This window comes from Gouania willdenowi, chromosome 11, assembly GCF_900634775.1.
Source record: "Gouania willdenowi chromosome 11, fGouWil2.1, whole genome shotgun sequence".
NCBI lineage: Eukaryota > Metazoa > Chordata > Actinopteri > Blenniiformes > Gobiesocidae > Gouania > Gouania willdenowi.
The window spans coordinates 14,463,679-14,490,329 of NC_041054.1; the positions used below are offsets into that span (position 1 = coordinate 14,463,679).

The 26,651-nt window shown below is 39.0% G+C and overlaps 1 protein-coding gene across 3 annotated transcripts; it reads right to left on the reverse strand.

Annotated features, from left to right (window-relative positions):
* Positions 1-37: 37 nt before the first annotated feature.
* ankrd28a (ankyrin repeat domain 28a) lies at positions 38-24,699 on the reverse strand. Of its 3 annotated transcripts, none has more exons than XM_028460616.1 (29): positions 24,673-24,699; positions 14,979-15,062; positions 14,335-14,413; positions 13,063-13,133; positions 12,734-12,934; positions 11,851-11,938; positions 11,614-11,756; positions 10,337-10,444; positions 10,152-10,256; positions 9,621-9,699; positions 9,397-9,511; positions 8,181-8,263; positions 8,034-8,097; positions 7,768-7,836; positions 7,496-7,636; positions 7,296-7,407; positions 7,154-7,180; positions 6,979-7,053; positions 5,874-6,075; positions 5,051-5,138; positions 4,824-4,941; positions 3,362-3,581; positions 3,206-3,293; positions 3,044-3,127; positions 2,806-2,954; positions 2,090-2,172; positions 1,314-1,396; positions 1,149-1,240; positions 63-358 (listed from the first exon to the last, which is right to left on the reverse strand). In XM_028460616.1, exons 1-29 carry the CDS (start codon positions 24,697-24,699, stop codon positions 63-65), a joined length of 3,174 nt encoding a protein of 1,057 aa, XP_028316417.1. The 3 variants fall into 3 exon arrangements, with proteins under 3 accessions (XP_028316416.1, XP_028316417.1, XP_028316415.1); XM_028460614.1 differs by lacking the exon at positions 24,673-24,699 and adding an exon at positions 16,316-16,474; XM_028460615.1 differs by lacking the exons at positions 10,152-10,256; positions 24,673-24,699 and adding an exon at positions 16,316-16,996 and having other exon boundaries at positions 38-358.
* Between the last annotated feature and the right edge of the window lie 1,952 nt (positions 24,700-26,651).

Consider the following 26,651-nt stretch of genomic DNA (forward strand, 5'->3'; position numbering starts at 1 on the left):
AATAAGGCTCCTGATTGGCTGGCCGGGATGTGCCATTAGAGTGGTCCCTGTCCCAGAGGTGCTCAGTACGTTTCAGAGTCTGAGTCGTTCAGTTCATCGTCCCCAGAAACGGAAGATAGCGGTCGCTCAGGCCTGCAGTAGGAGACGTGGTCAGGCCGTAGGGGGGGCAGCGAGTCAAAGGCCACACCTTTGGAGACGTGGTTGGAGGTGTTGGAGGAGGAGTGGTGGTGGTTGATTAGTGTTTGAGGAAGACTGGCTATGGTGACCATGGGGGACGTGGGCATCATGGAGTTCAGGATGAGAGCCAGACAGTCAGCGACATCACGGTTGGGAGCGCAGGCCAGAGCTGGGGTGTAACCTGAGACCAGAACATTCAAAGGTTCAACTTTGAAAAAAGCAGCGTGGTCAACGTCAGGGTTGGGGTCAATTACAATTACGTTTTCAATTATCCATGTTCAATTTTTAGCTTTCTGTTAGCATCTTTTATGATAACGGGTCCTAAATCAGCTGTAAAATACAGTAAAAACAAATATATATCATCTAATTTATTTCCTATCTATTGGTTACCTTGTTAGGTTTCATAATCAATGAAAATAAAGGTTTTAATATTTTTCGTGTGGGAGTCCGAGCCTTTTTTGTGTCAGTATATCCCTCGATTTAATTAATTTTTTTTTTTTTTTATGAAAAAATGTGGGAAAGCTTGATATAAAACACATTTTAATAACTGTTAAATACATATGTGTAGAACTATACATAGAACTGTAACATGGTTCTCCAGTTTTGTGTGAAATTATAATTTACAATTTTTGTAGAATTTCATGGCAATTACAATTGCAAAGTTAATTATCTAAACTCAATTAAAATGTAATTACAATTACGACAGCAACAGACTTTTTAAATTACAATTATAGTTCTCCCGTTCTTGTCTCACATGTTGTGTGACTGTTTTTCCATGTTTTCTTTAGACGGGATGATACTAAAATGTTTGTACAGCACTTATTGTTTTTTACCTGTGAAAAGTGCTCTATAAATAAAGTTTACTTTCTTACTTACTATAATTACACCATAATTGTAATTAATTATCAATTACACGATTACAATTATAATAGAGTCCAACCCTGGTGAACGTGCAGCGTTATACTACTGACCGTTCTCATCCACGGCTAACACGCTAGCTCCTTTCCCAAGCAGCTCCTGGACCACCACCGTCAGCCCCTTCTTGGCTGCTACATGCAGCGGCCTGCAGGCAGGACAAGGTTTACAGCACAATACCAACACGTCTAGTCGACTAATGTCTCCTCAGGTCCACCTACGTTTGGAGCATGGTGTTGGTGCAGTTGATCAGGTTCCTGTCGCTGATTTTCTCCAAGATCAACAAGGCACATGTCTCGTGACCCTGAGGAGAGCAGAAAGCACAGAGTGAACGACAAATGAGAAAAATACAGAATAACGGAAATAATATGTTCAAAACTATAAAGCATGGAATATAGGATATCCCTTTATTTACACATTGCAACACAATAGAATAGCAGGCAAAAAGAAACATACATAATAAAAAATAATAATATAAAAAAAAACAATAACATAAAAACAACAAATGTGCAGGGGGTCAGAGCAGTGACAGTTATTGTTAGACATTCTGATATGTAACACTACTCTAAAATAAAATAAAATGTACATGTTTACATACTGTTTTTAAATTAGTTTTAATTTCACCTTGAAATATGTTAACTTATCAATAACTTATCAATATGTTAACTTATCAATAACTTATCAATATGTTAACTTATCAACTTGTCAATTCAATCAAATTCTATATCTGAGTGGATTTATTTATTAATTATCATTATAATTATTTGAGCGATTAAGGCTCTTGGGTTTGGTTTTACACAAGTTTTGTTAGCTATCAGTACAAAAACATGGAAGTAATTGAACAATTTTAAATACATCTCAAGACACGGAAAATATATGTTTTATCCATCAAAAGATGACGAGGGGGAGATAAAACACTAAAGTGAAGCCATGAGAACAAATCCAGCCATGCTAACACATAAAAATCAACCATGTAATGTTTCTGTGTGTTTATTACCCTGCTGCAAGCCAGATGTAAAGCGGTGTTCCTCTCCACATCCTGTAGTGTCAAGTCTGCTTTGGCCCTGCTCACCAGTACCTCTGCAACACACAAACATTCAACTATAATAGCAAATTTAAATACAAAAATAAATAAAAGCCTAGCTTTAGTGCAGCGGTGTCAAAATAATTTTAATTTAGGGGCCAAATACGGACCAGTTTAATCTCAAGTGGGCCACAGATTATAGGCGGTAAAACGACTAATTTTATCATTCTTGTGCCCTAATTTGCACTTCCACGTATCATAGTATCTAAATTATGTAAGGCACCGACAATATCCAAGCAATAAGTGACAGATATCAGACTCTCCAGGATCTTCAATTTACTTGATTTTGTGACAACTTTTTATTTAATTTGGGGAATAATTTGAGGATTTTGAGTACTTACAACAATTAGAAGTTAAAAATGACTGCCATCATGTGATATATTTGTGGGAAAACTGTGAAACTAGGGCTAAAATGTGCCGTTTCATTGAATTTGTGTAATTGGAGGTACTGAATTAGTTGGTGATTTACACAATGAGTCACGTTTTTGTCATATTTACTTTCTCCTGCGGGCCGAATTGGGAGCTTTAAAGGGCCAGATTTGGCCCCCAGTCCATGAGTAAGAACTTAACCCATTCACTGTTGATATTTTGGATTTGAAGACGACCCAGTGTAAACACACATCACTGACCTACAGCGTTGGTCTGTCCGTTCAGCGCCGCCATCATCAGCGCCGTCCTGTGGGTGTGGGTGTCGGTGGTGTTGGCCTGCGCTCCGTGGCTCAGCAGGAGGGAAATACACTCCACGTGGTCAGAGAAAGCTGCAGCGTGAAGTGGCGTCCTGCAGTGTCCACACCACCACCATAGAGTAAGTCATTGTAAAGTTTGTGCGCATGGTGAGTTAGTTAATATAACGCTCTCTGCTCCCACCTGCCCTTTGCATCAGTGGTGAGGACAATGCATGCACCCAAAGAGTCGATCAACATCTCGGCCACGCCCTCGTTGTCGTTCATACTGTGACGCACAACATGGTCTGTCAGAGCTCATCATCAATCACAGAAAGTCGCTGACATAAGGAGTTTATTGTCTTACACAGCACAGTGCAGAGGGCTGAACGAGCTGCCTTTGATGGCCCTGAACACCTCCTGCTCCAACAGCAGCTCCACACACGCATCATAGCCTACACAGCAGAGTCATTAGAAACACAAAAAAAGAAGCGCTACACACAGAAATGTGAGCGTGTGCTACCATTGTAGCAGGCCCAGTGCAGCGGGGTGTAGCCTTGGCTGTCAGTGAAGTACGAGTTGGTGTGGGAGGAGCTGCTGCTCTGGAGCAGGACGCCCAGTACGCCCACACGGCCACACGCGGAGGCCAGATGCAGCGGTGTGCGTCCCCGGATGTCTTTCGCACACACGCTGGCCCCTCGCTGCAGCAGGGCTTCCACACACTCCTCCAGGCCCGTCACAGCCTGGGTTAAAAACAAAAGAATCTCTAATATTGGGTCAACAGGAAGACAGAGTTCCATGTCATTTCACAAATGTTCCACGCACTTTGGTCTTAAAAAATTCTGAGATTTTTACGGCCAATTTAGTGAGGAGGGTATGTGTCGATTTTCGCACATACCTCCAATATCTCAGGAATTACACCACATAGGAAACGAAAATCTGGTACAGTAACACAGCGCCACCTACTTTCTCAGAATATACAAAAATATCTGCTATACATCCTATCTGGTGGACATGCCAGCCCCTCAAAAATGGAAAAAAGTTCGTCTGGGTTTGGGGCTCGAACATGTTTGTCTCATGCATATGCCTCAGCTCCCTGTAAATGTATCAGCTTTGAGCTACGTACATAGACTGTTCAGATAACTACTGATTAGTCAGATATATGCATTGGTAACAGTCACTTGAAATAAATAAAGAAAATATTTTTTAAACTATTTTCATTGGCTATAACTGCATGTGGGAATGTAGGACAAAAATCTGATCTCTGTTTTAATTTCTAATATGAAGGTTAGTCTTTCTTACGATAGAAAACAATTTTTCTTTAAGTGACTTCATTTTTATTTCGGACCCCAACTTTGGGGCTATTTCACCACTTGCTGATATTGAAAATCCTTTACACGAGGCCATTGTAGCTTATAATAATTTTTTGTTTATTAGTTTTTCACTAGTAACAAAAAATATAAAAAACATTGTCTTTTTTTGAAGTGTTTTTTCTAATTCATACTTTGTGAGGTACAGCCTCTCATGATGGAAGCATATGGTAGCTTCAAACCTGCTATAGTAATTCAAATTCTTGACAAACACAGAGGTCAAAACGAAACAAAAATATATATATATGTATTTGACATATGACCATATTTCTCCAACTTACCAGAACTCCTCTCTAGGAAATGTACTTACTGTATTACTACACAAAATTTCAGTTTCCTATGTGTGTAGTTCCTGTGATATTTATCTTTCATTTTAAGCTTCCAATAAAGACAAACGAAAATCGACACATTATCCATAATATGGACAATTTAGTGAGGGGGCATTAAATTGTCCATATTTCATAAAGTATTCATCCAATCAAACTAAAAATGTACAGTGTGCCATTTGAATCATTAAGGAACAATTGATAAATGTCCTGAAAAGTTGTTGGAATGACATTAAATGACCCAGAAATGTAAATAATTTTGGACGTGGTGCAGAGTGTGGTTGGTTACCCCTCTGTGTAACGCTGTCCTGCCCCAACGATCACTGATCTCCACACTGGCTCCATGACCCAGTAGAGAGTACGCACACTCCGTGTGTCCACTGAGCACTGCCAGCATCAGAGGAGTCCTGTGATAACAAGATCACATTTCATCTGATGTTCAGCTGAATTCAGTCACAGCACGCAAACACAACAACAAACCAGAAAGCACGAGGAATCATTTTTACACACACTTACTGTCCATTAGTGTCTTGTGCGTCCACGTTGATGTGTTGGTTCTCGCTGCTGATGAGCATGCGCAGGCACTCGGGGTGGCCATTCAGAGCTGCACACAATCATAGGCTTTGTTCAAAATCACATACTAACGTACTACTCGTACTAAGTCTGACGTCAAAATGAGTATGTAGGGCGTTTACATTCGATAGTATGGAAAGATTGAATAATACCTGGATGTATACTTTATCGAGACATTTTTGAAGTATGGACAGTGGGCACACTAGTCATACTCAACCGCCCCATGATGCATTGCGAGCAGAATGTAAAATGTTCCTGGGCCCAGCTTCAAGCCTAAAGTCAAACATCCCCTTTTCAAAATAAAAGCATCTCTTCTTGTCTTTCATTAGTTTTTACCAGTTTTGTAAATAGGGCTCTTGTTTTGAAGTTAAACAGAAGTATTGTCAGTAGCACAAAATCTCTGAAATGTCGGCATTTGGAAATGTGTTTTACACAAGTTTTATGGATCAAATGAGCACATGTTTGATATTCTACTTGGTCACTTTCCCACTTAAAATGCTTTCAGAACTTTCAAAGGTGGCGAATCAATGGAGATATTTAGCTTCAGTGTGATTCAGGTTCTAAATGCATCCCGGGAAACTTGGAAGTATACTTCAGTGGGAACGCTCATCATCCTTATAGTATATAGTAGACAGTATATACTCATTGAGTGTGTAGTGTAAAGTACATTAGTATACAATTTCGAACACAGCTATACAGTTGGCTTCATTCAAACATGTCCCCTTTCAAAAGCTGTGTGTTATTGTTGTGTGTTGCTGTTGTGTACCAGCAGCATGTAAGGCTGTCTTTTTGTGGATGTAATCGTGGGTCATGGGTGAGGCGCCGTGGTGCAGCAGGAGGGACACACACTCCTGGTGGCCTCTGGAACAGGCCAGGCTGAGGGGCGTCCGTCCTTCTGGGCTGCGAACGTCCACGTCGAGCAGGGATGACAGGAGGACTTCTAATGAGCCACAGTGTCCGTGGTGAGCCTGCAGGATCACAGAGCACTGGCTAATAGACATGGTTGATCAAACAATGGTTGGGATGTGACAGATTAGTCATGGGCAAGGTGATGGGGACACAAACGAGCTCTAGAAGATTCTTCAGCTTGAATTTTTCCGCCTTCAATCCATGAATCACTAACCTTTTAGCAACAGTACCGCAAAACAGGTTTATTTTGTCTCATTTGAGCAGCATTTATTGTTTGAAGTACAAGACTGATTGAAAGGCATTTTTCAGAATAAAAGATCACATGGTGATCCTGTTATATCAGACATGTGGCCTGTGATCTAATTTTGAATGGCCCCACCCCAAGGTAAACATACAAATGACAAAAATACACAAAATAACTGTAAAAATACACAAAATGATTCCCAAAACACAGAAAAATAACAGAATATACAAAAACGATAGTCGAAAAACACAAAAAGTGACTCAAAAAAAAACCTAAATTAAATAGAAATACACAGAATGACTTAAAAAACTATACAAAATTACACAAAAACACACAAAAAGAGCCAAAAATGCAGAAAACGATCAAAGAAATATGAATTTATACAAAATGCCTCCATAAAAATTACAGAAAAACATTGAATGACCAATAAAATAAACACAAATAACAAAAAAATACACAAAATGACAACAAAAGCATGCAAAACAAAACAAATACACACACAACCCCTTTATGATATCCTGTATTAATAATCAGATTGGTCATTATTCTGAATGCAGACATGAACGTTGATGTTAATGTGGCCCTCAGAACAGATTATCACATTTTTGTGGCCCCTGCTGTGATAAAAGTTACCACCCGTGTGTTATACCACACACTTTAAGTGATCTAACAGAACAGAAGTACCAATGAGACATAAAGCAGATGAGTGAGGACTCACGGCCAGATGGAGAGGATTGATTGGAGCCTGGCTCTCTGAGTCATTCAGGACGTCTGTCGCTGTTGTCTCCGTTAACTGAAACCCAGCAGAGATTGAGTCCGTTAATAACCAGCACTTCGTGGAAATATCAGCACTGACTAAACACTTCAGAGTGTGATGAAAATATTTTTCTTACCGCATCAAGAGGCGTCTCACTTGCCATCTGAATGAAAGAAAAGGAAAACAACAAAGCAGAGACGTGTAAGTTAAATGTCAGCATCCAGTTTGTTGGCTTTTTCACTCAATGTATTTTATCTGATTGCTTTAAGTGAGCGCACCAGTTCCAGGCAGAGTGTGCGTCCGTAGGCTGAGGCATAGTGCACGGCACTATAACCTTGTTTGTCTCTCACTCCTGGCTCAGCATCGTTCCTCAGCAGGTACTCCACACATCTAACAAAGACCAAAACACAGCTCCTTAAAGAATCACAGCCTCTGATCATCTATGAAGTGCACCAGTAAATCACTGGGCCAGGCTTACTTTCCATCAGTGTCAGCAGCTGCAGCGTAGTGCAGGGGGCTACAGCCTCTCTGATCTAACTCATTGACGCCTGCACCAGAGCCCACCAAGGCAAACACGCACTGATAGTTACAGTTTGCTGATGCATAGTGTAATGGAGCCCTGAGGGGAAACACAAAACGCTGAAGTTGTGCATCCAAAGTGTGTAAACTTGTCTTCATCTTGTGTCTTAATTTTTATTTCTTTGTTTGCAACAAAATGCACCATCATTTAATTTTGGCACAGTAACTTACCTCCCAAACTTGTCTTTTCGGTTAAAATCCGCTCCAATGTTTAACAGCAGGTTTAGACATTCCAGATTTCTGTGCAGAGAAACGACCAACAGTCACAATGATCTTAAACAGGCCCTGGTGCTGCCTTAAAAGTGCTGGAAACTGTTCTGATTCTGTTTAATATGAACCAACTGAGCCGATTATTCTCATGAAAAGACCAAAAAAAAAAAAATCACATAAAAAGATGAGTGCAAACATCTGTAAAACATAAAAGCCTAAAAATTCACCCTCCAGCGGCAGCAGCGTGTAGACACGTCCTTCCAAAATCGTCTGGGGTGTCTATGACAAACCCTGCACAAAAACGCATCGAGCATCAATTTGGATGTCCACTGGGTGACTCCATGTGCAGGAGAGATGATGAAGCATGAATTTACCTGAGGACAGCAACTTCCTGCAGCAATCGGAGAAGCCGCTGAGAGCTGCCAGGTGTAGAGGAAACATCCCATGAATGCCTCTCCTGAAAAGATGAAAAACAGAGAAGGCAAAGAATTCATGTTCTAAAAAGGAATAAGCCATTTCACCTGTTTTATTTTTTTTCTCTCTGCTTATTTAAAATCGTGACCCAACATGACACGAAAAATCCGCAATGGCATGTTTTGGGACAATATCACACATTTCATAATGGGTGACTGAATGACTAAAAAGTCTAACAAACGGACAAATACATTCAATCCTGCCCTTAATCTTGTTTAAAATCTTGTGCTACGTGTTGTGGTTGGACTTGTGATCATGCTATCCTGTGACTGAAATTCAAAAACAGATACTAAAAATACAAAAATGGAAATTCCGTGCATGTATGAAATGAACTAACAGGGGGGGGAAAAAAAATAACATGCTTCATAATACAAGTAACATTTCATAAATAAATAAAAACTCAAAAACTAAATTCAGCTAATCACCTGAATTAAAAAAACAAATGTAAAAGTGCAGTAGTCAAAAATGCAATCTGTGACAAAAAGCTTCAGAAAACAAAAAAATATTTTTTGTTTAGTATTAATGATCTTTGTTGTTAATGAAGAAACGCATTTAAAAAGATTGGCATGAAATTGTAAATGTTCTCCTGTTTGTCGCGCCCCACCTGTCATAACTTTTTTTCCCACCAGGCGGGCGCGTCATACATGCATTAGGTTTGCACTGCATTAAGGTATTACGATGTAATGCCTGATTTCAGTGTAACCCTCCTGTTTTTTCGTAAATCATCTGAAGCTTATAAAATGTTAAATTATAACAGTAGTTGACTTTGTTAACCTTATTTTGCATGTTTGGTTCAATTTCGGGAAGTTTAATAGCCAGTAAAGTCATGTAAATTGGAGAAGACGATGAAACAGAAGTGAAACAGAAAAAACAGAATTGGGGAAATTTTGAAACGGAAAATCTGAGCCCCTATTAGACCTTACAAGAGAAGCAGTGTAAGGTTTGAGTGTAAATGAGCCTTTCTGACAGAGAATGAGACTGATTTAACTTTTCTTCTCAAATCTCTTACTATTGTTGGGATTTTTAATGTGCGCTCTTTAAACTAAAGCAGTGACTCACGGTATGAGGGAATAGGATGATCAAAGATGGTGAAATAATGCGGGAGTTGTTACTGACTTGGTGGTGTTGGCTCCGTGTTTGATGAGTGCTGTGATGATGAGTTCATGACCATAGCGAGCAGCAATGTGCAGAGCAGTGTTTCTGCTCTTGTCTTCACGGTCGACCTCAGCGCCTGAACACAGAAACGAGAGCAGCTTACTATCCGTGTGTGATACTTTGAAAGAAACATGCTACGTATATTACGCTTGAATTCATGCATGTCACACAGTCGCGACTCTCACCGTTTTGAATGAGTGCCTGAGAGCAGGAGAACCTTCCATGTGTAGCTGCCATGTGGAGGGGAGTCTTCCTGTCTTTACTCTGGACAGATGGATGGAAGGATGGGGGGAGGTAGAACGGGTAGAGGAGAGCAATATTTGTTGAAAAAAAAAACCTCATATGGACAATTCAAAGTGAAATTAAACAGTGCATTAGCAGCTGATTAAGTGTTTCGTGTTCAAGAATTAGAAAAAAACATAGGCTTGCTTCGACCCGCCATGTCCACGTGCACACCCACACACCCACGCCATCTCTGAGCAGCTTGCTGCCTGAGGGAGTGCCATCTCCTCCCCCGACTTCCATATGTTCTTTGGATCTTGAGGCTGTGGGAGCCTAATACCAGTTTCCATTACTGGTCCCAAAGTGTTCAGTAACACACAGTAGGAGAGGGTTGAGCAAAGCTGAGAGCTAACAGACTTGTTCTCAGTATAACTCATTATCCAGGACATTGGTTTTTTGTTTTGTTCAGTATTTGTCTGAGCAGCTGCGCTCACCTGCAGGTTAATGTGCGCTCCGTGGGCCAACAGCAGCTCCTGACACAGCGCCCCCTGTCGGGACGCAGAAGCAAAGTGGAGTGCAGAAAAGCCTCTCTCATTCACCTGAAGGAACAAAATAATGCAATTACTTTCACGCATAAATTACATGTTACAATGGCGTTTATTGCGACGCACGCACAGACCTGATTTACTTTGGCTCCTGCCTCGAGGAGCTCACCCACTACCACGTCCTGTCCATTATAACAAGCCAAATGGAGCGGCGTATTTCCATAGGCGTTTACCTCATTCACCTTAAAAGGGTGAATAATAACAGAGTATCTTAAACAGTTAAATACACACTTATTCAAATGTAAATCTTATCCAGTAACCTAAAGCTGCTTAAACACAAATCCTCTGATAAGGATTTACTCACAAACAAATGTTGAACTTAGAAATTGAGGCTCGAAAGTTTGATTTTGACCAAACTAACAAACAGGTTGTTGACTAAGGGTCATGTGACTTCAGACAAGTGTCTCGCATTGCATTGTGGGATTTGGAGTAATGTAGAAGAATTCTAACTGGGATTTCTTGTGTTTCTTCACCAGGTAAGAAGACATTGGCTGTGTTCGAAATGGCACACTCCTTACTCAATGAGTTTATACAGTCTACTATGACCGATGATGATCGTTCCCACTGTAGTATGCTTGCAAGATTCCCATGATTCATTTGGAACCTACAATGACAAAAACCTGAATCACACTGAGGCTAAATATCTCCTTTGAAAGTTCTGATTTTAAGCAAGAAAGTGACCAAGTAGAATACTAACGTGCTACTTTGATCCATTAAACTCACTTCAAACTTCAAAACAAGAGCCCTATTTACAAAAGACTTAAAAAAAAAAAAAAAAAGAATGGAAGACAAGAAGAGATGCTTTTATTTTGAAAAGGGGGATGTTTGATATTTAACTTGAAGTCGGTCCCAGGGCAATTTTACATTCCACTTGCAATGCATCATGAAGCGGTGTGCCCACCGTGCATACTTAGAAAATGTCCTGATATAGTATACATCAAGGTATTTCTCTTTCCATGCTATCTAATGTGAACGCACTACATACTCATTTTGACGTCAGACTTAGTATGAGTAGTACGTTAGTATGTCATTTCAAACACAGCCCGTGATTCGCATAAAGTCATTTTTGTTCTAGCTTGTTTCAGTGTTTCCCATAATATGCAGTCACTCCGATTTTGGCCAGATTCGGGTACAGTGGAGGCCACATTATCAACATCGCCATTGATTTGTCAACATCTTTTCATTTGTGAAAACAGCAGAAATGTCACTTTGGCAGTGTTTTTGGGGTCACACTGGCATCAGTAGCGAATGAAAACCACTTTTGGATAACATACAAGTACAGTTTATGTGATTAAGCAGCTTTAGCTATTGCGGGGATTGATGGGATTGTAAGTATGTGGACGGGACTAACTTGGACTCCTAGACTCAGCAGGTAGTGCACTGTGCTGCTCATTCCACTGGACGCGGCTGCATGCAACGGGGTGTAGGCCTTCTTGTCCTTACAGTCGACCTCAGCTCCACTGGCCACCAGTAACTTCACAACCTCCAGATGTCCTGCAGCCGAGAGGTGAGAATTTGGTGGAAAGTGAATTTCCTGAACACATGCAAGCATGTTGCAGGTTCCACTAAAGACGCCCAAAGATCTGACCCATGTACGCTGCCCAGTGGATGGCTCTCCTGTCCTTCTTGTCAAAAGCGTTGATGTTGGCTCCTCTGGACAGCAGCAGCTTCACCATCTGGCACACAAATTAGAACAAAGAGTTTATGAGGTTTATTTGTATGTGTGCAGCAGGGCTGAAGTCGATTACATTTTTAAATTACAATTACAACTTCAATTATCCATGTTCAATTACAACTCAATTACGATTGCGTTGACCGGTATTTTTCCAAATTACAATTAAAATTACAATAATTTTCCCCCTGACAGTCAATTACAATTACATTTTCAATTACAAAAGTTCAATTACAATTAATCACAATTACTGAGCCTTTAATAAATACAGTAAGTCCATAAAACTTAACCTTCCTCTTGTGTTAGCTTTCTGTTAGCATCTCTTATGATAACTGGTCACTTTTGACTTATATCTTTAATCAGCTGTAAAATACACTAAAAAATATTATCTATCAACCAATTTGCTTTTCATCTATTGGTTACTTTGTTAGGCTTCATTATCCATGAAAATATAGGTTTTAATGTTTTTGATGTGGGCGTCTGTGCCTTTTTTCTGTCGGTATAGCTCTCGATTTCAATTTTTTTTAAATGGTAAAATGATCCTCAAGGGAAGTGAAAGGTGTCATATTTTAATAATTGTTAACTACATATGTGTACATCATAGAACTGTAACATGGTTCTCCAGGGTTGCATTTACTTAAATTGTAAAGGACAGTTTTTATTCATCAATTGCAATTATAAAGTAAATTATCTAAACTTAATTACAATTAAATTATGATTACAACAGCAACAATTTTTTTTCAATTACAATTATAATTGACCCCACCCTGGTGTGCAGGTTAGAACACAATAGACCGACCTCCACATGGCCGCTGAAGGCTGCGTGGTGCAAGGCGGTGCGTCCTGCTCGGTCGGAGACGTTTACGTTGCTGAGAAGTGGGAGGAGAGCTTCTGCACAGCGCACTGCCTTGTTACTAGCAGCTACGTGGAGCGGCGTCTGCCAGTTTTTGTCACGTGCATTCACGTCGGCGCTGTGCTTGAGCAGCATGGCCACTGCATCCTGAATGTAGGAGGTGATGAAGTGTTGATCAACTACTCAAGCGAAGGCTTGTGGACAGTATTAACAGCAGGAAACCTAATGTAAGGCTCAAGTTTCAGTTTTAAAGCAGCAGTATGTGTTTGGTTTACCTCACTACAAGAAGCCACCGCTCGGTGAAGAGGAGTCAACCACTTGTTATCTTTGCCATTAACCCGGGCTCCTTAAATGAAAAAGACAATAATGCAGAAAGATTAAAAACTTTTAAGTAAAAACAACACAGGAGCAAATTGTGCAAACTTGACAGCAAACAGATTCGGTGGAACCCCAACGTAAAAAGACTTTCTCTCACGACTGTGGGAAAGTAGGGGGAACTAATGCCTAGAAGACATAAAACTGCCATGATCCTCTTTGCCTTTGCTCATGGGTTAAAATAGCCCTAAAGCTGCACCTGTTGCAGGCTCTTCACAATATTGAGAAACCCTGAACAGTTACACACACGCACATGTATGCATACCATCCCACTCTTACGTTATGCTCGTTTAAGCTCCTGCTCCCCCTTCTTGTTAGATCACTTAGCAGAAAGCTAAAAAAGGCCCCTATCAGATGATTGATTAGTCACAGGAAATGTCACCAGTCACCAAGAAACAGTGAGCTGTGAATGACTGATATACACGGGGACGAGAGGGATGAGAAGAAAGACAAAAATGGTCCTAAGGTAATACGTGACCACAAAGGCATGGACTGTATTTACAAAAATAAATATAGAGGCATCTCGTCTCGGTGTGCGTCTGGCACTGATAGTATGTTTAATATAAGAAATATTTATTATTATTTATTATTATTATTTATTTTTGATTCTGAGACCTCACTCTCCTTTCACTGTCTGCTTTTCCCCCCACTGCTCCTCCTGGGACGTAGAATGGTGACGTTAATCACATTTTGACAATGTAACGATCAGATTAAAAAAATGCAGCCTGGCTGTCCAGACAGCTGTCGTATTGCCAAATATCAGATATGTATCGGATTTAAGACCACACATCAAAGTGGCTTCGGTCAGATTTGAAAAAAATCATAATTGTGCTGTCCAAACAGTCTTTAAAAGATCAATATAGGTCTCATATGGGCAAAAAACTTGAATTTGGGTCATTTTTGCCTGCAGTCTGAACGTAGCCTTTTTTTCCAAAGTTGTTGGGTTAAAGAAACTGTAGTAATCTGGTACATTTCTTTATTGATATTAATGTACACTGTCACTGTCATATAAACCAAAAATCTAAAAATAAAACATACAATCCCCACGGACTTCTACACTTAGAAGAGAAATTAAATTTCAGCTTGAACTGAAAATATAGGCCTAAGAAAGGTTCCAACTTCCAGCAGGTCAAACCCAGTGAAAGATGACTCCAGAGTTGTGTGGTGTTTACCTGAGAGGATGAGCAGCTCAATGATCTCAGCATCTCCCAAGTAGGCTGCAGCATGCAGAGGGGTGCGCTTCTCATTGTCCTAGGACATATAACAACAAACTTAAAAAAAACCTCTGGCAACATTCAACCGACACTGACTTTAGCTGACCACAGGAAACATGAGATTAAAGTCATGAGAAGCAAAAACTCCATCATCCACACATGTATTCCTCTACTCCTTCCATCACTTGAGCATGCAATCCGTTTCCCCTCTACGCCACACTATTTCAGTGCAATCAGCAAAGTGAGACTATAAACAAAGGTCATGTGACGGCAAAAAGCACTGGCCAGTGTTGCTGACTGCAGGGGGATTCAGTGTGATGACCCCAGCATTACATTACATTACACACAGATGGAAGGCAGACAAACAGGGAATAAAAAGGAAAGCAGCACAGGGTGTGGAAATGGGGCATTAGATGATGGGACATGTTTTATGAAGGATCATAGACTGGATTTGGTTGACAGCTTTTTAAATGTAGAGAAATATGTGAGGCTGCTAGAGGGTGCACTCAGTCACTCAATCGATCAGAAGGAACCCAGATGAATAACAGCCTGAAGACTGACCGCAGCTCATTGTGATATAAAACTTAAAGGGTAGGATTTACCTGAATGTTTACATCCTCCTTCTTGAATATGAGAGAGCGGACTTCTTCTGTGTCCACATTGAATATGGCTCTCAGCAGAGATGGCTTCAGAGAGAAAAACAGACATAAAGCAAACACAAAGGACTTTGACTTTCATTTAAAGGACGACAATTTGTAACATACAGTAAGTGAATTACGGGCTTCAGCGCTGACACACAGGCAATAATAAAAACTTTGTTGCTGAAATGAAACAAACCAGCTATTTGCTTCTGGAAGTTTCATTTTCTGGGAAAATGCACACGTGCTTACATGTTTAGGCCCCTGAGTGAGGAGTTACTGCTGTTATTGCTTTGCTAACGTAAACACCTGGAAAATGCTTTCCTCTGTTTACTACATCGAGATAAGTTCAATGTGTCTGTGGTGTTCAGGAGGCTTGTTTCATCAAAAAGAGGAAGCTGCAGCTGAGTGGAAACATGTGTCTACAAACACTATGAGCTCCTTTCCATCCGTGTTCACGTGCTCATCAAAGTTAGACATTAAACGCTGGGCTTTGTAAACACTGCTGCATCAGTGTGTTGCTACAGAGTCAGACTGATTATTGGGCTAAAACCTCAAGCATGCTAGTTTCCTTTTACAGGAAACGTTAGGGTATTACTTACTCATTTGCTTTCATTCTTACTTTTTTTTTTAAGTTTCTTTGTTGTAAAGATTTTTTTTTATTATCAACATCTAGATTAGAAATATTGGCAACTTATACAAAAATAAACCCACCACAAGACATACACGGCCATGAGGCCTGTTCGGGTATTTGCCATTTAAATTTAATGGTCTGAACATAAAGAATTTATTACTGCCTTCCTGCTACACAGGCTGTCTCTATCCTCCCAAACAATCTCTCATTTCATCCAGTTTGTGGCAGCGTAGCATCTGCCTCCAGTTTATTAGAGACAATCACAGAAACAAAGCCAGAGATCGGAGGCACTTGGCTTTTCACCTTTCAGCGAGTGCTTCAAAGAAGAGTTGCCTACACAAAATGCAAAGACTCATTATTATGGTTCAATGGGGGGATTGTCCACCTACAAAGAACAGGATTTGCCTATAATCTAAACAAACCAGCAGCCTTCTCGTGTGGCAGAGTTGCGCAGGTGCTATATTTAGTGTGATTTGGTGCGTTGGTAGTTGAAACGTGCAGCTGTGAACTTCAACACATGTTGGAACTACTTAATGTCAGCTTTGGGACGTGCTTTTTTTCCCCCACAGCCAATACACCTTTAACCTGACAGAAGGTGTGCACTGTATCAGACTACACAAAAGAGTGTTTGAATGGACAAAGAAAGGAGCAGCAGGGCCCAGCTCACCTTGTCATCCTGAGCTGTTGCCCTTCGAGAGGCATGATGGCATCTACGCCGGTTTGGGGAAGACTTGGGGATAGGAGGAGGGGATGAAGAATAGTGTTCATCCTCCTCTACCTCCTCCAGCACCACAATACACACACGGCTAGCCCGGTCAGACCGCATCAGGAACAAACAATCATACGCAACAAAGTCCCCCTCCACCCTTTCCTAAACACGCATGAATACACTGTGTTCCGTCACATTTGTGCCCAATCCAGGAGCACAAAGGTCAGCAGTAAATCCTGTAAACATGCAGCGGTTCCCTCTTAAACACAAATGGCACATCTTCAGGTAAATCCAATGTTGATTTCAGCTTGGTTTCCCTTCATCTGTCAGTGCTGCTTTGCTCCATGTCTGTCCTCCTCATCTCTCCACACTCTCTCCCTCACCCTGAATGCTAGCAGAAGTGGAGACAGCAGGGAATTCCTTTTGCGTAATGATGGCGGTGTGAAGCATGCGGCAGAATGAGCCTGTGCTGCCTAGCAGCGCACAGGAAGCCACATATGGTTGCTGCTGTCCTGCAGCCAGAGCCGCACGCGCACGCACAACTGACGCAGACACACACACACATGCGCACTAAGAACTAGCTTAGACATTGGCAGTTGAGCCCAATGTATGTGTGGGTATGCATTGCTCATTTCAGGCAGACTGCTGAAGCTAGCTCATTTAAAAGAAGAGAGTGAGCGACATAAGGGGGAGGGGAAAGAGAGAGAGAGAGACAGAGAGAGAGAGAGAAAACGAGAGAAGGGCAAACAGGGATACTGGAATAAAGAAGAGAGAGTAACTGTGGGCAGAACTTGGAACAGAACATCCCTACAATGAATAAGCAAAGACCAAAGCTGTGCTAACGGAAGTAGCAATTATAAACTAGTGGGAAGAAAAAAGTTTAAATATACAGTGTCAGTATAAAAGTTAACCTTTCTCTTGTGTTAGCGTTCTGTTAGCATCTCTTATGATAATGGGTCCTAAATCAGCTGTAAAATACCTATCATCTAATTTATTTCCTATCTGTTGGTTACCTTGTTAAGCTTCCTGATCAATGAAAATATAGGTATTAATATTTTTGGTGTGGACATTTGAGCCTTTTTTCTGTTAGTATACTCCTTGATTTCAATTTTTTTTGTTTTTAAATGGTAAAATATGGGAAAGCAGCATATGAAACATATTTTAATAATTGTTAACCATGTAGAACTGTATCGTGGTTACCCAGTTTTGCGTTAAATTATAATTGACAATTACGAAGTCAATTATCTAAACTCAATTACAATTTAATTACAATTACGACAGCAACCGTTTTTTAAATTACAATTATAATCAAGCAATAATTGAAATGAATTATCAATTACGCAATTAAACTAAATAAATAAATGATGATAAAAGAAACTGCTTGCAGTACTAAAGAAGATGCATGTCATTCTCTAAAGCTTGTTACTTAAAGATTTTACAAAACAATGTTTTAGGTATAAAAAAAAAGAAAGTAATTCCCAAGGGAAAAACATGTGACGCTTAACCAATTTTGTCATTTATCTTGTGTCTTATTTATTTAAATGTAGTCAAAAAAGGGCATAAATGTCTGTTAATTGCATTATGATTGGTGTTATGCTCCTAGATCTGATTTGAAAACCTTGTGATCGACATGTGCGTTACAACTAAATACAATAATCATGAGAGCTCATACGCATGATCAGATCTGTCATGATTTCATTTTATGGGTCGAGTTAAAGGGCCTGACTAACAAAGCTCAAAAATGTTGAACACAGTGACACAAAATAACACCACAAGGCACTAAAATGCTTCTAAATAAGTCTAACTGGTTAGGGTTTAGGTATTTAAAATGCTGTGTGGGGAGAAAACCATGCACATGACTGACTGTTCTTAAGGTTTGCGTGTGAGCTTTAAGTGATCTGCACGTTCAAAAAGTGGCCTCAAATTTAAGAGGGCAACAGAAAGTGGATACAAGATTAGTGAGTGCATGAATGTGTATTAGATTTTTGTATGAATGGTATACTTTCAAAAGTCCCCGTCTCATTATAAAACTGGAACAGATGAGCTTTGCCAGGGAATCTGAGGGCAGCTAACAACACCAGTCTGTATGTGCATGTCTGTGAGAGAGCCTCCTTCATATTCAGCACAGACCCCAAAAAGAGCAATCCTGCCAAGCCACCCAACCTCATTAACTCAGCGGGATGAACAAGGGAGGGACAACCGAGATCAAAACAAGAAAGAAAAAAGTATTAGTGGGATGAACAAAGCCTGTTTTTTGAGTCAAAAAGACTAAAATCTTAATGTAAAACAACAGCCTGTTTCAGCAGTAATGGTTTTGGCACTACACATTTTCATGAAAAAGCTTTTATAAACCAATTGTTTGGTAAGCAGAGAGTATTAGCAAACAAATGAGATTTTGTGTATCGCTAGCAGCAGCATGAGTGAAACTCAAGCACAGCAGCCCAAAGGTATTTACAAAGCAGATTTATTGTGTATGTTTCTGCTGCGCATGACAACAAAGCTTTAAGAAAATAAAGTAAATAGTAAAAGGCAAATACATTTTCTTTCTAATTTTTAATACATTCTGTTATTATTGTTTTACAGTATACTTAAATCATTAAATATTATATATTTGTATTATTGTATAATATTTTGCCTTCCATTTTTCTGACTTTCTCATATTTCATTTATTGTTCTTTTTTTCTCACTAGCCTTTTACGTTTGTTAAGGTTCCTGCTCGAGTATAGTAATTCTCTTTGGGACGTAAACTTTAAGTATCTATTATTCATCAATCCAAATATAATAAAAACAAACAATGCAATTTTACCATAAAAATTAAGCTTTAATGTGAATGTCCTTCAGTTAGTGAAAATATACCGATGTGCGTGTACCTCTCAATAAGATCTAGTGTGTAACAGAATCCCAGGACACAAACACAAATGTCAGCACTTGCCAGTGGGTGGGAACATGTGCACGTGCGTGCCGTCACACTCAGCCAGTGGAGCGACCATGACATTCAAAGATTTTCAAGCTTTTGCAGATCACGGGAGGCTGATCTGTTTGAAGGCATTGCTCCGGTGACACTAGACTTTGGTTGGTATGCAACACTGTGACCTCCATGACGTGTGAGCACATTCATGTGCACGTTGGCTGGGCTATACTTTCACTAAACTCAAGCACAGCAGGAGAACAACTCTTCCTAGAAAATTTGAAGAATACTACATTTCAGAATCTAGAATTTTGACCTGATGACTCAAAAATGTGAGCATTGCTTAAGGTTAACAGTTGAATGCCAAACCAAGAATGAGTCATCAGATAATGACTAAGCAGTGAGACATGAAAGCAGACTTTTAGCTTGAATAAAATCTGCTCTCTGTGATCAGGCTTCTGTGAGACATGTTTACTTTGAAATGATTTTATGATAAACAAAACATGTGTTGGCAATGCAGCATGTTTTTCTATTCGTTTTCCTTTCACTGACTCATTTAATGACACTATACAGTTGACAAAGCTGTATACTGAAGACATTTGTCGAGCAGGCAAACTAGATAATTCATCTTCATTCAAGGCTCCGTGGTAATTAGTGGTGTAACATTACATAGATCCACATCCACATGAATAAATCGATTAATTAATTAATGATCCAATTACATCGATGCACAATGAAAACATCGATAAACATTGTCATCTTTAAGATACGCTTTTATTTTGAAATTCACATAGCACGTCTGTACACCCGTGCCACCATTTCCTGTACGGGGATAGTGGGATAACGTAGCAAATGCCACACGACAACAAAGCCTTGCAACCCCTGCTGCCACCCCAGTTTGTACACGGCACTATGCAGTACTGCCTCATGCCGTTTCCTGAATATGGAGCCAACCGCTATAAAACACAAACGGAGAAGATGCGGAAGTAACCCAAGTGTGGTTATTTTTGTTTTACACAAATTCATCATATGCCCTTTAAAATACATTTTTATACTTAGTTACATAACAGTTTGGCATCATTAACATGTCAATGTTAAAATAATAATAATATTATTAATCATAACATGCCAGTGACACTTTGTCCCCACCTGGTTAGTTTGTTACAGTGAAATCAACTGTTTTTAAAGCCATATTTTTGTATTATTAAAAATGTATTGCACCGTAGTAATTTAAATAAAACTACGAGATGCTTTTTATCACTCACACAATTCAAAGTCTAACAATTTGGTAAATGTTACAGAACGGTGTTAATACTGTTTATTTAATGCCTGATACCTGAAAGACCTTAGAAATAAGTCAAATCACATTTCAGTTGTTTTTTGGGAGTTGATATACAAGTAAATGATTGTGTGAAATGGGCACAAGATATCACATCATATCGATCACAGGCTTGTGAATCGAATCGAAATCGTATCGTGACAGACTTTGTTATATTGGCAAACATTGTATCGTCATCCAAATATATCGACATCATATCGTGATGAAGCTGGTGATTTACACCCCCAGTTGCACTGGCAATCGTCAAAAAAATCAACATGCTGTTCAAGCGTTCCTTCACAATATACCGGTACTATTCGAAGCTTTTCAAAGAATCAGCCTTTCTGTTTAAATAAAATCCCAAGCCCAAACTCATTTTATTTCAGGGGCCGAATATGGACCAGTTTGATCTCAAGTGAGCCGCAGATTTATAGAAGGGTAACAGAACAATTTTAACATCCGTTGTACTACTCAGTCCCTGCCGGATCTTCACTTCAAAAATGCTTGATTTTGTAACCAATTTTAGTGTAATTTAGAGGAATTTTGGAGAACTGTTTGTAAGAAATCGCTAAATTTTTGGAAAAATTGAGAGTTCTAAATAAAAATGACTGTATTCCTGCAATATGAACAAAGGAAAACTGTAAGCACTTAAAAATACTGTAAAGTTTCACAAAATTGGTGAATTTGAGATATCAACAACTGGATTATTTGGTAATTTACACCATAATTTATGTTATCTCCGTCATTTTTACTGTGTCCTGCGGGCCGATTTACATGCTCTAAAGGGCCAGATTTGGGTCCCAGACCTTGAGTTAGACACAAGTGACCTAGTCCTTGTTGCAGCATTAACCATGCTGCTAAGCTACAGGCCGCCCTCTGGAGGACAAACAGAAACCTCTGCCCATGGTGACACTCCGTCTAGTCTTCTGTGTTCAGCTAGTGTCTATTTTAGTTCCATTTCTCAGCAAGCAGCACAATGAACAATAGAGAATGGACAAGAGGATCCAATCACACACCCTATCAGTTGTCGTGAACCACCCGACGCCCAAAGAGCTGATCAGTATACATGCACTGACAAACTACAGTATATACAGTATGGAGATCATATTGCCCATTTTGTTAATTTCCTCTGAAATCAACACTATTGCCTATAAATAACATTGCCTGAGAAAATCAACATGACTAAAATCTAACCTACACTAATTTTCTGACAGTAAAACAGCTCCTACCACCTGGGTCCACACACTAACCAAGAGAAAAATACACTGCACAAAGAAAAAATAGTCATCATTAGGAAACAAAAAGCTATAGATCTATGAGTTATCTATGTCCACAAGTGATGCAACATCTAGAAAACACTTTCATTTCATTTAAAGGGTATCTGTACTAGTTTTGTAGATAACAAAAATGTGTTCAATGCAATACCAATAAACAAAATATTTGTTCATTTATTTTTTAAAACTTTTTTGAACGATTTTGTACTTTAAAATACAATCCATGGGACGCAGGAATGTTCAGGCGTTGATTCTGGTGCATTGCTTACATTAGGTCCCTCCTGATTTCTTTGATTTTCTTATTACTACGGGCAACACAAGAATGTGCGCTGCAGGTACTGACATGTATGAAGCTGTTATTGGAGCTCTTGATGTGCATCGGAGCAGCCACAGCCAAATGTCAATACTGATGTTTTAATTGCAGTGATAGGGATGCATACATTGGTAGGGGGCGGGGCATAGGTAAAGCAGTGTGGAAATGAATTCACATAGGTTAGACTAAATTGTTGTGGACAAATGTGCATATGTGAGAGAAATGTTCAAACTGTTGTATGAAAAATGTGGCAGATGGTGCTGCAAGTCAAGTGGAACAGAAGAAGACCACATCAGTGTTTGGATATAATGAAAGAGGGTAGCAAAATTGTTTGAAATAATGATTCCAAAAATAGGGGAAAGATACAGGTAACTTGCTTTTTTAAAAAATCCTTTAAGAAATATACTGTATGTCCGACTCCTAACTAGTATGTACCAATCTAAGCAACAAGATCGTTATTGTTCTACTCTCATCTCCACCAAGGAGAAATCATATTTTCCCCGGCATTGATTTATTGGTTTGTCTGTTAGCAGGATTACATCAAAACAAATTACTTAACAGATTATAACAAAATTTTAACCAAAGATAGACCTTACGACATGGAAGATTTATTCCATTAAATTTTGGAGTAGATCCGGATCAATATACTATTTCTGGATCAATTTCAAAATCCCCATCACTCATAATTGGTGAAATTTCAGAATTTCATATAATGGTTCGTCATTGACCGATCTTTATGGAATTTGACTCAGTTACTGTATGTCTGGTTGGTTCCTCCATTACAACACAGAGTTTAAGCAGATTCGGATCTGGATTGCACATTTGATCATAATTTTTCCCAAAAAATGGGGGTGCCACGACATTGTGGGGATAGAAATTTCTTCCAAGCCTTTAAAGTGTGAATGATCATGAAATCATGATCAGGATCACCAGATAACTACAGATATCTGGCAAAAAGGAGATTTGGTGCTTGGTGAAGTGCTGTCTGAATGCTGTTGTTATTCTATTATTCCTCTGAACAATTTCTAATAAAATATCAATTATTGTCTAAATATCAGAGGTGAAAGTAATGGAAGTACTCATGCTGCTGTAAATTAATTGTTTTTATGGGTACTTGTACTTATATTGTTGCTGATTTTAATGTTCTTATTGATTTTTAAGCCGTTGAATGTTTTCTGTTGCACTTTTTGATCATGCAAAACACATTGAGTTGCCTTGTGTATGAAATGCACTACACAAATAAATTTGCCTTGCCTATATTTCTAAATCAGTCATTTGACTTAGAAGTAAAGTAATTTGTAACATTTTTACACCCAACCGTTACCAAGTAAATTATTATTTGTTTTAAAATGATCAACGGACATTGTATGAGAAAATAAAATAACCACGCAACAAATGCATCATATCATAGCCGACCAACCAAATTAAATGTAATGCATGGCACCAAAACAACATATATATATATGTCATTATTTATCAGTTATTTCATTTAGAATTGAATTTATTGGTGTTTTTTTTTTTTTTTTTTTAATTTATTGTACATTTCGACAAACCTTATATTTTATACATTTTATTACCAAAATAAACATGAGTGGGGTGAAAGTAACTAGTAACTTTACACTTTTTACTTGAGTATTTTATGTATGAGTACAATTTCAATCAAGTAACAGTACTTCTACTTGAGTAGGATATATCAGTACTCTTTACACCTCTCCTAAATATATAATGAAATTTAAATTTGCATTTATTTAGTAATCTATCCAATATATAGGTGTAACTGTTTTAAGTGACAGTATAATATAAACGTAATAGTGTCCTCCCTGTGCTTCCAGTATAATCAGTGTCCACAGCAGCTGCTCTGAGCCTGAAAGCTGCCTTCAGTCATGAGCACCACCTGCTATTTTGGTTTGACAGTGTTTCATATCTGCAGCAACAGGTGATCGCTTTTAGTGCTGCCATGAAGAAAAAAAAACGTCCACGATGCTAAAATGAACAGCTGACATAAAAAGCTAACGCTGCTAATCACAGTCTATGATGAAAACCACTGTGCAGCAGCAGCGCCTGGTACAGCTGGCACTACTAACCTTAGCATGTTAAGGAACCCAAAAAAAAACCCGTTAGCCAGCCTCATAACCTTCCACAAAATGACACAATTCGACACCAAAACAACAGCAAACACAAAAGCAGAGTAGTTTATCATAGTTAGCAATAGCAAAATAACCTAAAAGTAAAGCAACAGGTAAAAGAACGTTAGCATGCTAGCATGATTTACCGCTATTCTTATGGAAACATGGCTAATGGGCTAACACCTATACAACTTTATCATGTTGATTTCACCATTAAATACAACAGATAAACGTCACTTGCCACCAAATATTTAACTTATTTGTGTTTAAGCAATCGGTGAATAATCAAATGTAGTACATAAAGTACAAATAGGACCAAAACAGATGCTAGTAAAGTGAGAGTGATGAGTGGTTTTACAACACAGAACAAGCCTACCTCCTCTTGTATCTTCAACACAGACATTCTCCGAGTGAAGCTCCGGGGCAGCAGCGGGGGGACGTGCAGTGAGCTACCCGGGGGCAGCGCAGAGGGAGCGGGGACAAGCACCGCTTCCCCCTCTGCTTCCTGTCATGGACAAACTCCACTGTTCACCGCAGACTAAAGGACAAAATAAGGACTAAACGGGAAATCTGGGACCAAAACACTCCTCTGCGAAACACTGAGTGGGCACACAATGACTACATCCGCTCTGCATCGAAGGGGGCGGGGCCAAATGTTAAAGTTTACATTGGTAACCAGTTCTTGTAGCGTCATCTATAAACGTAGGGGGCGATAGAGGACCAGTTTGGAGACTGTGCTGCTGGGCACACACATGAATAAAGACTGGTTATAGCTGATTAAGTATGGAGGTAGATTTGTGTCTTTATTATTCAATAAAAAAAAATAAAAAAAAACTGGACAGGGCGCCAGTCCATCGCAGGGCAACACACAGACAACCACTCACATTCACTCCTACGGTCATTTTAGAGACTCCAATTAACCGAACAGTCATGCTTTTGGATTGTGGGAGGAAGCCGGAGTACCCAGAGGAAACCCATGCAGCATGGGGAGAACATGCAAGCTCCACACAGAAAGGACCCAGGTGTCCACCCCAGGGCTAGAACCTAGGACCTTCCTGCTGTGAAGCGGACGTGCTAACCACTACGTTGCCGTGCGCCCCCCCCAAAAAAAAGAGAATTTAAAAAAAATTCAAATTAGTGTTTGGACGCAAAATTTTTAGCCCCAAATATTGCATTTGAAAATGTTTTCCTTTGAAAATATTGATTTTTGATTGAAGTAAAAAAAAAAATGAGTGAAGCGATTTTTTATATTTTTTCTTATTGAGAAGTGTTTTGTTTTTTCTATTGAATAAGAAAGACATAAATCTACCTCCATAATTAAGTACGCTAACTTTCGTGAATGTGGATATGCAATCTAAAGTAAAATTACAAAAACAAATCTGAGTGAGCCTTTTAGAATTATCTCTGAAAATAGTGGACCGTCTTCTTAAATGTATACCTCATAAACAATGCTTTCATTAAACACAACATTAAAACCAAAATGTTTTCCAACTTGTGGGTCAGGACTGTCAAATAGATCATGGAATTCTACATTTTCTTCCTCTTCTGTTTTCTTTGAAAAAAAATCTTTATTCTTTTTTTTTTTTTTTTACTATGCAGGTCTCATCACAATTATGACAGTAGAAGTTCAGTTTTCAAAAACCATCAAGAAGAAAAGTTGATTTTATATACATTTGTATTTAATTTTCTCTTTTTAGATTGCACTTAGTTTCCTTTGAGTTTGCATAGTTTTTCTTTTGTTTAGATTTTTTTGTCATAAATTCAGGAAAATGAGTGTTAGATTACAGTCAGGAGGACACAATTAAGATCAGGCGAGATCACATTTGATTTGACCCTTCAGCTAAAACAAGCAATTTGCAACTATATAACATCAAGTTTATTTTTTTAATATTAGGGATGTAAAGATTAAATCTGAGGCAGTTAAAATTCAAAGGTGTCACGGTTCACATCGATTTTTTTTTTTTTTTTACAGCAGAGGGCGCTATCTATTTAAAATTTGAAATTCAGGACGTGCCCCTGTGTTTTAAATCAGAAGTGTGGAAGCATTTTGGCTTCCTCAAGACAAAATGTAAGAGTTGTATAATATTGTAAGTCTCTGAAATTAAGGGAATCTACAAATGCTAGAACCGTTTTCTCTTAATTACACAAATATTTAAGCGATTATATTACAAATACACTGGTTTGTTTAACTATGTAATATATATCTTGAAACTGTATTTCTCCCTCTCTTTTTAAACTTGACAGGCAGGAGGAAGTCCTTACCTCAAACTGAACACACCAAAGGATTTAAATTGTATTTTTAACATAAAATATCAAACAATCCAACTAATTTAATTAATTCGAAAGGAGATACAA

Coding starts and splice junctions, on each gene's coding strand:
- ankrd28a (XM_028460614.1), bottom strand. CDS start 16,474: ATGCGGTCTGACCGGGCTAGCCGTGTGTGTATTGTGGTGCTGGAGGAG. Junction 7,054..7,153: donor GTGAGACGCCTCTTGATGCG/GTAAGAAAAATA, acceptor GCTGGGTTTCAG/TTAACGGAGACAACAGCGAC. Junction 3,128..3,205: donor AGCCCTCTGCACTGTGCTGT/GTAAGACAATAA, acceptor TGTGCGTCACAG/TATGAACGACAACGAGGGCG.